At 53.6% G+C, this 12,494-nt stretch overlaps 1 protein-coding gene across 1 annotated transcript in view; it reads left to right on the plus strand.

The window, feature by feature from the left end:
* LDLRAD4 (low density lipoprotein receptor class A domain containing 4) overlaps positions 1–12,494 on the plus strand; it is a 302,931-nt gene that overhangs the window by 275,901 nt on the left and 14,536 nt on the right. The window contains 1 exon segment of the mRNA XM_082415863.1: positions 5,774–5,925. Within this exon segment, the coding sequence (XP_082271989.1) occupies positions 5,774–5,925 (152 nt within the window).

Consider the following 12,494-nt stretch of genomic DNA (forward strand, 5'->3'; position numbering starts at 1 on the left):
CGCCACATCCTGCAGGGCCGGGCGCGGGCAGACAGGGCGGGAGAGGCAGCAGGGCCCCACCTGCCGCACTTCTGTGTCGCCTGGGCCCAGGGCTGGGTGCCCCCTCGGTTCTCAGGAAGCCGTGCTGGGCTCGAGTCTGTCCCATGGGTGCAGCTTTTCAGGGCCTGTTGGGAGTTCCCCGGGGGGAGGTGACAGGCCTCACCGCACCTTCTGCAGTGCTTTGCACAGCCGGCACCCTGGGCCTCCCGGGCTGGGGGGAAATTGGGGAGAAATGAATGTGGTGTGAGGTGGCGGGTGTGTGTGTGCGCCCGCGTGGGGAAACTGCTCCTGAGGAGGGCGGTGGTCTCAGAGGATGCGGGGAGCCCTGACTGCAGTCCAGGGAGTGGCTGGGCTTTGGGCCCCAGAAGCCCCGAAACGTCTGTGGTTGAGACCAGAAGTGAGAAATCTGGAGACGACACCGTGACGAACAGGTGTGCTGAATTTCATCCGATTCTTGCATTCAGAAGTGGGGAATGCAGGGCTTTGTTTTTGTTTTTTAATGTGAAGCTTCTTCTACTTGTCCTGTGGAAGTTATTTTCTTGAGAAGGTGTAAAATCAGGCCGTTGGCGACAGAGCCACATCTGGGGGCTGGTAAACACTTTGGGGCTGAGTGCCTCTGAGCCGGCTCCACAGCGGGGTGGGGGGAGGGGGAGGGGGGCTCAGGAATCGTGAAGGAAGAGGGGACAGGAGTCACTCATCTGTCACTGTTACTACAGAATGTATGCGGGGGTGGCAGCTGGGTTTGGGGGTCTCTAAGCCCCTTCCCACCTACCATCCCATCTTCAGATGTCCTGCCGTGTGTGGTCTTTACATAGTTCGCCCTTTATGAGGTGTTTTTAGTAGGATGTTCCTGCTTAAAGTGAAGGAGGCCGTGGGAGGACAGGGGTGCCCACACACCCCCTGCTAAGCTCGGAGGGGCTGTTGGTAGCACAGGACCTGGGTCTGGATGCCACCATGCTTCTCCCCAGGAACCATCTCTGTTTCCTCCAGTTTTCACTCTGGACCACTCTCGGGTTGGGGGGAGTATGTGTGGCCCCAAAGAGAGTAAAGCCTCGCACTTTCCAGTTGTTAGCGTTTGAAAAAGCAGTCTGTTTTCATGGACTGGTTCGCCCAGAGTTCAAAGTGAAGGGCTTCTGTCACCCAGGGCTGCCGGCCTCAGCTAGTGGCGCCCTGGGGGCCGGTTCCTGCCATCCTGTGCCCGGGCCCCCAGGAGCTGCTCCGAGCACATCTCGAGTCCCGGCGTTAGCATTTGTACTAGAGGGCCTGTCATCAGTCCGTGTGGACCACCCGTCCTCCAACTGTGGCCGCAGGACCCCCAGGGACCCCAAGACCCTCCCGGGGGTCAGTGAGGCGGGACCTCCTCCTTGTACCTCAGCCACATGTCCCACCGGTGCAGGTGAAGCAGAGGGGAGGCCACTGGGAGTAAAGAGGTGGGCACTGTGTAAAGTGTGGCAACGGGAAGTTATTTTGTTACATGTGTTAACATGTGGTGAGTTTTATTTTATTTTTTCCTGAAGGCTATTAATGGCTCTCCATGAACCCTAAGTTAAAAACTTCTGATTCACATATTCACACTGCACAAGCTAACTCACATCCATCTCAATGTCAATATCACTTATTTATTTATTTATTTATTTATTTATTTTTGGCTGTGTTGGGTCTTCGTTTCTGTGCGAGGGCTTTCTCTAGTTGCGGCAAGCGGGGACCACTCTTCATCGCGGTGCGCGGGCCTCTCACTATCGCGGCCTCTCTTGTTGCGGAGCACAGGCTCCAGACGCGCAGGCTCAGTAGTTGTGGCTCATGGGCCTAGTTGCTCCGCGGCATGTGGGATCTTCCCAGACCAGGGCTCAAACCCGTGTCCCCTGCATTAGCAGGCAGATTCTCAACCACTGCGCCACCAGGGAAGCCCGAGTTTATTTTTTAATGAATAAATATTTAACATCTTCAAGTTTTAATTTCAAATATGGTAAATACTGGTAGACGTCATCCACACAGAGCTCTTTGGGGTAAATTGGTCATGTTGGGGTACAGAGCAGCCCTGGGACCAAAGCCCTCGAGGGCGGCTGGTCTCCAAGCAGGAGGGAGGGTCTGGGGAGGAAGCTCTGCCAGTCTGGACACGTGGTGGGGGGGTACTTCTGGTGCTGGCGCCTCAACAGGGACGCGGCAGGGCCCAGGGCACAGGACACGCCGACCACAGCCTGAGAGCAGGTGGTTCCCTTTGAAAGAAAGGTGGGAGCTCCTATACAGTTTCCCACAGCTGAAGTCTGTCTTACCTTTGCTTGTGCTGAACTTTTTAGTTTGATATTAGATCAGAAGATTCATGCCTATCAGACAACATAAAGGGTTCTACATGCTGTCTCAGACCAGAAGAAATAAAATCCAGAGCCAATAAAGATCTGAACAGAAAAATCTTAGAAGAAAAATATTTTTAGAATGTTGGAGAGAAGACCTTCCTAATCAATGGGAAGCTTAGAAGCCATAAAGAAAAAAGATTGCGACAATATTTGATGACATAAAAATTAAAAAAATTTATATCATCTACAGAGAAACTCACACCAAAGTTTAAAGAAGTGACAGACCAGGAGAAAATATTTGCAATGCATGTAGCAGATAAAGATTTATAGCCATAATATGTAAAGACTGCTTACAAATAAAATAAATGAGAAAACTACAAATAAACTAATATAAACTAATATTATGAAAAAGAAAAATACAAATTTACCAGTGATCATAGGGAAAGATCACAATCACTAGTAACCAGGGAAATACAAATTAAAACAAGATACGTGTTTTTGCCCATTAGATTAGTACACGTGGAAAGGACTGGGGCCATGAGGCAGGAGACACCCTGCCCTCTTCTTGACAAGAGGAGCATTTACAAGGTTGTATCAGTTTTTGGAATTTTTTCGTAGGGATGCTTACAAATGTGGGTCACACACAATCTTTTGGTCATGGTAGGAAAAAAAAACAAAACCCAACCACCTAACACCCATCGCTTGGAGAATGCAAGTCCCAGTGTTCTGTGTTTAGGAACCGGCGGCACCACAGGGAATGAGGTTGGTTTACATATTTTCTTGTTTAAAGGTGTCTGTGATGTATTGAGGGGAAAAAAGAACAATATATTTGTACAGTGATTCCATTCATTAAAAAGAAGAAGGCCCTTATTCAACAGGCAACACACAGATACACACAACGGGTGAATTGTGCCCCGGACGGCGTGGGCGTGGGGGTCGCAGTGAGAGCTGCCGGCCTGTGCAGGGGAACTTATACGTTATACACTATTTCCATCTATGTTCTTTGAATTTTAAAGAAGTCTTCATTATTTTTTATAATAAAAATGCTTTTCAAATGAAACACATATATACCCCCAAATGTGCCTAGAATTATGAAAATGTAATTTGATTGTTTTGCTGCAAATGGTCATCTGCATAGCCTTCCATATTCAGGAAAAGATGACCTAGAATGACATCCTCCAAGTGAAGAATTAACACGCAAAGATGTGTGCGGGGCCTCTCGCCGTAATCGTCATCCAAAAAGCAAAGCAGTTTTCTTAAGAAGAGGAAACATTTGTCAATTCCAGGGCACGATTTAACCTGAAAGGCAAGTTTTGAATACTCTGCTGTTCATTCACAAAATAAAAATAAAAGTTGGTAAAACAAAGCATTATTTTGGGTTCAGTCTTCATGCTGCATTAGTCGCCCTTGACTCCCTGCTTCCTATCTGCTTGTCCCCGGAGCAGGGGTCCGTGGGTTGGTGGCTCGCCCTCCATTCATCTCCTGAGATGCCCCCTTGTGCTTGGCAGCCAGGGCGGGCCTCACCCCTGCCTGCGGGAGCCGTCCTCTAGGTGGGCACCTGTGCAGTGGGCTCCAGAGCCTGTCCTCAGTCCACCTCTTCATGATGACGCCGGGCCCGCCCACACCTGATGCCAGGAACACAAGGTGATGGAGGCAGGTCCCTCATCGCTTACACACACAGCCTCATCCTGTGTCGTTGATGACGAGGTTTGGGATCCAGATGCGTGGGCACCTTGTGACACAGGGTGTCCTGGACACAGGACAGTTGTCTGCAAAGGCAGAGGGTTGTGAAGACGTGTTTCTCCCTCACAGGTGTGTCACACACCTCATAGCACGTGAGGATAAACAAGGTCACGCTGGTATCTGTACCCCAGCTGCAAAGTCCCAGCCTAGACCCTCTGACAGAGAGTGATTTCAGTTTCCAGGAGACTCCACCTTGAAGATTCTGATCGTCCTTGGGAGGTACTTGGGTGGCTCCCTGGGGGCTTCCTCCCCAGAGGAAGTACAAGGGCAATCTCCTGCCCATCAGCCACGAGGCCTCTGGGCGTCCAGAGCAGACAGCTACGGTGGGGAGCCCAACGTGTGGGCCCAGTGGCCCCACCCCTCCTGCTGCTGGGGCTTTGCCTCCTGCACCTGCTCAGCCTCCAGTCAGGGGTGCGTCCAGCACACCCGCCTGGGCCCTGCTGCTCCCCACGCAGGGCTGTGGGGTCCTTGGGCCTCACACTCATCATCTATTCTGCAGCACACCCCCTCCCCCACCTGGGGCCACTGGCCGTCCCGCCCGGTCCAGCAGGCATGTTTGTAAGTCTTTGTCCATCAGGTGTGCGGGGCGGAGGGCTGGGGTGGAGGACGGTGCCACAGGACAGGACACAGTGGGATCCAGGAAGACCCTCCCTCTACCCCAACGGGGTGGATGTGGGGCGGCACCCAGCCCCTGCCTGCGTTGCGCAGGTGTAAGCCCGCACCTGAGAGCAGTGTACCCACTGGCCGGTGGCCTGAGCCCTGCTGCAGCAAGAGGGTGTGCCGTGCGTGCACGTGTGTGTGTGTCTACATGTGTGCACATTCCTGTGCCCGTGTCCACACGTGTGTGCGTCCCAGGCAGCACCACCGCAGACAGGGCTGTCCCCCTCTTGCCCTTCCTGCACTATGCCCGCCCCCCGCCCCCTGCACAGCCACCTCCGCTCAGAGTGTGGGGAGAACATGGCAGCAATCGGCCCGGCGGGAGCAGGAAGTCTGGACTGACCTTGGCCCTGGGCTCCACTTCCCCTGAGAAGCTGAGGGCTGGCACCCTCTCCTCGAACTGCCCGTGAAGGTGCCCACTGGGGAGCGCATGGTAGCAGTTTAGACGGGCTTCTGTAACGGTGCGGTCAGAACCCAGTGGTGCCACAGGGCTGGAGACCGTGGAGATGCATCTCCTCAATCACTTGCCCTGGTGGGGCCTTCGCAGAGCGGAGCTGGGGCTCTTTGTCAGCATGTTTTCCCTCCAGTGTGCTGCACGGCCCCCGCGTGGAGGTGCTTTGGGAATCATAGTTTCCACCCCCCTGGGGGTTGGGGGATCTGGCAGGGACGGGGCCCCAGAGCTTCTTGTGTCCCAGGAGATGGCACCCAGGAGCTGCCTGCCTGGGGGAAGGTCCCTGTGTGGTGGCCGCCCGTGCTGTGCACACGGGGCTGGACCTGGTGTCCTGTGTGACGCCGGCCCGTCACAGCACAGCCCTTCGGGAGGTCCCGTGGGGCCAGTGGGACACGCTCGACCAGGCCCTTCTCAGGACAGAACCGCAAAGATGAGGTCTGTCCGTGCAGCCGGGCCTCCCTCCATCACTTGCTAGCCACACAGCGGGGCTCTTGGGCAGCAGGCCTGGGGGAAGTCGTTTCTGTCCCAGGAGGGTCTAGGAAGAGGGGTGGCCCTGGGCCCGGCTGACGCACTCTCCTCTTCGTCACAGCGGAGCTGGAGTTCGCCCAGGTGGTCGTCGTGGTGGTGGTGGTCACGGTGATGGTCGTGGTTGTCGTCTGCCTGCTGAACCACTACAGAGTCTCCACCCGGTCCTTTATCCACCACCCGGGGCAGGGCCGGAGGCAGGACGGGCCGCAACCGGTAAGTGTGGGCTGAGCAGGGCCGGGAGCCTGGGTGCAGGATGGCCCTGGGCTCGGCGTGTGAATCCCACACACAGAACGCCCAGTCCGGGGGCCCGACCGTGAGGCCAGTCCCCCCCCCCCACCCCCCAGCACGGTCACCACTGCCTGGACGGCAGTCAGCACACTCATTTCTCCTGCTCTGAACTCTATGGACCGTGCAGTCCCTGCCCCTCCACGTCTGGCTTCCTTCCCTCAGTGTCATACGTGTGAATTCCATCCACGCTGGGACATGGTCCAGGGTCAGCGATGCATCCTGCATCCCCACCTACGCCCATGAGACGGGGGCTCAGCGGGGCAGAACAGGGAGGGGTGGGGCCCTCTGGGGCACAAGGGTGGGCAGGTTGTGTGGGCCTCACAGAACAGCAAGGCTCTTCAGGTTGGTTTTTTAAAAAAAAAATATTACTAGCTATTTCCTGCCCTGAATCACTGCCCTCCTCTGGGAAATAAAACACTGATATTCAGCTAAACTGCTCTATGATCTAACCCAGGAGCCCAGGGGCCACGGAAGGTTCAGGTCCAACCTGGCTTTGCTGTCTGTGGTTCCAGTGGCTGTCAGTGAGAGCTTGGGGACGCTGAGTTTAAACAATTATATATTCTTGGCTTCTGTGGTGGATGAAGGACGCTGAATCCCCAAGCATGTTGGGACCAGGGCTGCCTGGTGACTGGCCTAGGGAGGCTGCCCTGAGTGTGGGGGCAGCTGTCCTGGGGGGACCCCTGGGGGGGGCAGGGTCACACTTCATCGGGGCCAGAGTTGCTTGGCCAGCCTTCGGGTCTGCTGTCCCCATGGGTAGAGCTGAGGTTTGCCCAGTGTCCTATGTCCGTGGCAGGCAGAGCCGGGGGGAAGGGTGAGACTGCTGTGTGCCGCCCCCAGACCCACAGGGACGAGATGGGTGCTGGGGGCTGCAGCTCAGCCCTGAGGAAGACGCTCTCTCCCTCTGGCTTTCCCTCATCCTCCGCTGTCCCCTCCCTGCTGCGTTTCCGTGCGGCCCGTGCAGGGCAGGTGTGTCCCGAGGCTTGGGTTTTCCTTCTGATGAAATGGGAGTGTGGATACTGCTCACCGAGGTTTCACAAACTCATGATGCACTTTTACACGGTGACCAGAGACAGTTTAGGCACAGGCCGGACCTCCATTTCATGTCTAGTCCAGAAGAGAAGCCTCACTCTCCCGGACAGGGACATAGATCCAGATCCCAGGAGCACTGGGGGTCACTGCCTGGGAACGTGCCCCCCACCTGGCTGGGCTTCTTGCCTCCTAAGTACCTCCTCCTCCCTCCCGGTTTCTAAGAGATGCTGCTTCCCTTCATCGGGCTCTGGGAGAGCAGTGTGATCCTTTCTTTCATACTCATTGTTCCTGACCAGGGGACCTTGGGCGATGTGGGGAGATGTTTTCGGCTGTCACGGCTCGGGGACGGTGTTGCAGGGATGCTCTGAACGTCCTCAGCTTATGGGGCGGCCCTGCCATCCTCCCCGGGGGGCCCTTCAGCGTGAGACGGGGATGCTGTTAATACACATGGATCTCATGGCAGGCTCGGGGGCATCAGCAGAGTGAAGAGAGCCCTTGCTGACAGCTTTGTGGGGGTGGGAGGTGTCCACAGGGAACCTGCCCCATCAGAGGGTTTCAGTCTGGGCTCTGCCTTCCTTTGCTCACTCTGTCAATCAGTGGATGTGAGCCTGGCACCCACCAGACAAGGAAAAAACAATGCAGTGAGCCCCAGCCTCCCCCCATCAGCGGTGCCCACCTGGCTTGGTGGTATTTTCTCAATCTCGGGGGAGGCCAAGGGGTCTCTAGGGGCCATTTGTGTGTGGGGAGGGGTGCACATCAGGAGGCCGTAAACCGTAGAAGGGTGTGCGGTGGAGCAGCTTCAAGGTGCCCTTCTGGGTGGCCCCCTGCCCCGCCCCCAGCATCCAACCAGCCTCCTCCAAAGGGGCTTAGAGGGGCAGGCTGCCCGTGGCCTCGTGTGGTTTGTGCTCTCCTAGGGAGAAGGTGGCCGAGGCTGGAGGTGCCTGGGGTCGCCATTGTCAGGGTGGTTCTGTGTCTGCTGTCAGAGCATCCCAGGAGCATCAAAGTCCCGCATCCCAGGAGCTGCTGTGCCTGCTGTTTGGCAGCTGGTGGGTGTGGGGTGCCCCCTGCTGGCCTCACCGTGGATGAGCATCCATGACTCTGAGCCTATGCGTTGCTGGGACCCCCGCACTTCTGGGGGCCTTTTGGCCCGTTTGTTCCAGAACTGTGTGAGGTCTCCATGACCATGTTAGTAAAAAGTGTGTTTATTTTAAACTGCTATGAGAAGGGCTGGGCATCTAATTTGTCAGCTTCTAGGTGATCTGGCTTTGGTTAAGGTTACTTTTATGTATTTCCTATGGAAGACTTGATAGTCAAGATGGAAAAATATAGGACAGTAGTTGGGATTTTTTTTTTTTTTTTTTGGCTGCGTCAGGTCTCAGTTGCGGCACACGGGATCTTCGTTGTGGTATGCGGGCTTCTCTAGTTGTGACACATGGGCTCTAGAGTGCGTGGGCTCTGTAGTTGTGGCGCACTGGCTTAGTTGCCCCACAGCATGTGGGATCTTAGTTCCCTGTCCAGGGATCAAACCTACGTCCCCTGTGTTGGAAGGCGGATTCTTAACCACTGGACCACCCGGGAAGTCCCTGGGTTTTGTTCTTGAGAAAGAGGCTGAACATGTAGATGTTCTGATGTGGTTGAGGAGACTTGACTCCCTCTCTGCACTAATGGGCTTTCCCTGGTTCCCAGGGAGAGTCCTCTGGAAAAAGGTGGGTTGGACCAGTTGCCCCTTTGGGCCCAGCTTGCCCTGATTCGGGGAGTTTGCTTTGTGCAGTCACAGCCCCTTCCTCACGCGGCCCCTTGCCACCCCCAATGCCTGTGGGAGGACACACTTCTGTGCCAAGGGAGGGACGGATGGAGTCTGTGTTGGCCGAGGCCAGTCAGCCTGCATCACCACAGCGTCCCTGAGACGCCATTCCAGGGGAGCAGGGGTATGGGTTGGACCGGCCCTGAATTTGGTGGAAGCAGCCACTTCTGGCTGAAAATGAAAAAGAGTGATCAGCTTCAGTTAAGTTACAACAAAAGTAAATGCTTAAATAGTGGCAGCAGCAGTGAGTGGGTTTGTGATAAAAAGCCGTACGTGTTCTTTCTGAGGGAGCCTTGCCTTAGTGTTTAGAGCCTGGCTTATGTGAGTTCGGAACTTTGAGACTGTCTAGGTTCCTTTTCATTATCTTAGACCACCAAGTAATAGGAAAACAATAAAAGGGCATAAATATTCCAGACGCAGCCCTGAGAGATGTTCACACACATCGCTGGAGCCTTTCTTTCCCGAGCCAGGGGAGGCCCGCGTGGCCTTTTCTGACAGCCTTGCCTGTAGGCCACCCCGTAGGGCCCACCAACCTGCCTGGATGGCAGGCAAGGCGAAGGTGGCCGCCCATCTACTAGGAACAGCAGAGGGACGGGAACGTTTTACTTAGTTTGAATCATATGAAATTGTGGGTGTTCAGCCATTTTGACCTATAAAAGCAGCAATTTCAATTTAAGAAATTAACAAAAGGAGTCACATCAGGCATTTCTTCATGACCAAATGCTGCAGGGATTAAATCAATTGTGAAAGTGCCGTGCCCGGCCTCCCTGGAGCCAGAGCAGCGCCTGGCGGGCAGTGGGTGCACCAGCCCCGCGAGGAAGGACGGGTCTGTGGTGCAGAAACTCGGGTGTGGGGGAAGTCCAGGCCCAAAGACCCTCCCTGCAGATGGCCAGACCTGGGCGAGGGTGTGGCCAGTGTGTGTGTGTGGTTCCCCCCGCAGGGTGTTTTGACAAAACTTGATCCAACTTGAAAGAACTGGGAGATTTCACATAAAAATGGAAATTTACATCTTTCCTTGAAAAGTGAGCATATCAGCCACACTGGCCTGTATTCCTGCTTGGGTCCCCCAGGCCAGGGCTGCCAAGCAGCCTGTGCTCACCTTCCGCTGTGGTCCCAGCCCCTGCACGGGCCTCAGCGGTGGGCCAGTTTGTACAGAGGTGATTGTTTTTGGAGCAAACATTCTTCTGCATTCATGCCTCTACCACAAAGGTGAAAACAGAGGTGGACCAAGGGGGCCACTGGCTTCCGAAAAATGGGGAAACTTCCTTGTGGAAGTAAAGATCATTCCTATGAGATTAGTGGTTCGGCCAGGTGAGGTGAGTCTGGGTCACAGGACGGTGTGTCCCGGGCCTGCTGACCAGTCCCGCGCTCGGAGCAGGGCCTTCCTCTCTGTGACGGGGTCTGGGCTCCTCTCCACTGGCCCGGACGCCTTGCGGACCAAGGCCGGCAGTTCCGTGCAGGTGTGTCCTGGGGCCCCACACAGCTCATTCCCACTGTGGCTGAGAGCCCGGCCACTGCGCACCTGCCTAGTCTCATTTCTACCTACTTCAGCCTGTGTTAGGAAAGCATTTCTAAAACGATAGGAAAGAACCATTTTCAGGAAGGCACAAAAAATGAGCTGAGGGCCTGCCTGATAATGCAGGTGGAGCAGGCGAGTTTGTGACAGTCTGAGTGTAGCATTGGCTGGTCCAGGGCGCAGGCTCCCTGCGAGCAGGTGGATTCTTGCTGCACTGTGAGACTGGTGGGGGTTGCTGCCTACCTCGTTTCATGAGCATTTCCAAGTGTCCAGGGGCCACGGGCAGCAGGTCAGGCCTCCTTTAAGCATCAAGCACGGGATCCTGTCTACCTCCTGTTTGTCTCAGCAGGAGCGGGGTGTTTGCAGACTGGCCATTTAAAAGGTTTTACCCTTGAAGCATTAGAAGCTAAACAATTTTAACAGCTTGAAATGAGAATGTCTCCTTCAAGTAAGAGAAAGGAGGCCAAGTTACTGGTGAAAATTGGATAAGGATGCTGGGCCATAGCTGTTACACAGCAGAATCTCCAAGATCTGTCTAGTAACTTAGATCAAAGCTAGTAACTTAGATCATCCTTCTGCTGTTGATGTTGCTCAGAAGAGTTTTAAAATTACCTTCAAAGCTTACAGGTCATTTTTAGTAAAATTTTCAAGAGACATTTAAAAAAAATTCTCAATGATGGCAAGCCTTCCTTTTTTTAATTTGTTCTCTGAGGCTGGGTTTGATTTTTGGTACCAGCCAAAATCCATTTAGAGTTAAATCTCATTATGTAGCTCATCAAGTTACTGATACAATTTTAGTGCAAAGTCAAGTGTGACCATTAGTAAGGCTGATGTTGTTCACGCTACAAGCTGATGGTGCAGAGAAAGGCCAGGAAGGACCCAGGAAGGGGGAGGTGGACAGAGGGCCTGGTCTGTGTTGTTAAGGCTCTTGTGATGAGGATGTGTTCATGCATTACTTTTGCAATTAAAAGACACACTATGCTCACATAAACTGATGCTGAAGACAGTTTCAATAACATTCTGAGCATCTGTAATCTGTAGACTCCCAAGGTAACGCGTTTGAACACGGTTGGTATTGTGACAAAAGTATGCTAATTGATAAAAAATTTTATAAACAATTTTTAGTAACCTTCTAAATAGGCATTAGCATTAATAATCTAATGGTAAAGTTTGTTTAGTTTGTTTTTACTTAGTCCTTAAAAACCGGTGTGGTTTGTTCTGGGGAAAAAAAAAAGTTCTCTAAATTATCCTAATTCTGAGAGGCCCTTGTTGGTGGAGGTGCGCAGGGCCGTCAGAGACTGCACGGGAAGTAGCTGGGATCCGGCTCTGTTACTCCCCTACCAACTCTGGGACCGCGGGGAAGGCACTTGGCTTGTGCCCCTCACGCGTGAAAGGAGGCTCACGTGTGTGAGTTCCACGTCGCCCTGAGCTTTCTGATTCCAGGCTGCTTTCTCCTGAAGCCTGATTGCTCACTCTCCCCCACCACCAACCCCAGGAGGCATCACATTCCTCCTTTTCTGCTTGCTCTTAGGGGCCTGTAGGCCTCCCTGAGCTATTGATTGTTGTGGAAATACAAAGCATTCCCTTTCTTTTCTTCCTAGCAGAACTTCCTTCTTGATTTGTCTTTCTCTTAAGGGACGTGCCCTAGATTGAGTAGAGTTGGGAGGGAAATAGTCTTGAGAAGTCTGATGATGGAATCCCAAGGAGGATAAAGGGGAAATGCTGGAGAGAAGAGTCATTGGCATCTAAGCTGTTACTGCTGTCTAGGATGGAAAAGTCAGAACTACTAAAGCATCTGGATGGTGGAGAGGTTGCCTAGGAAAAGGGAAGAAACAAGAGAAAAGTGATTTTATCAGAAGGCAAAGATGTTGCTGAATATCCAAACATCAGTTTTACCTATGCTTTGAAATTCACCCTGGGAAAGGGAGTAAAATCGATTTTCAAATATTTGAGGCCATATGATACGTTCGTTCACTGGGAAGAACCCTTGGGTAGAAGCCAAAATATCCAGCAATGGCCTTGCTTTACACAAACTGGCCATGACACCTCCAGTGAGTCATATACCCTCCTTGGGCCTCAGTGTCCTCCCATCCAAAATGAGGGAGAACTGGCTTAGATCACAGACCTTCAGATTGTTTTTGACCC

Source organism: Balaenoptera physalus, assembly GCF_965194825.1.
Source record: "Balaenoptera physalus genome assembly, chromosome: 12".
Classification (NCBI taxonomy): Eukaryota; Metazoa; Chordata; class Mammalia; order Artiodactyla; family Balaenopteridae; genus Balaenoptera; species Balaenoptera physalus.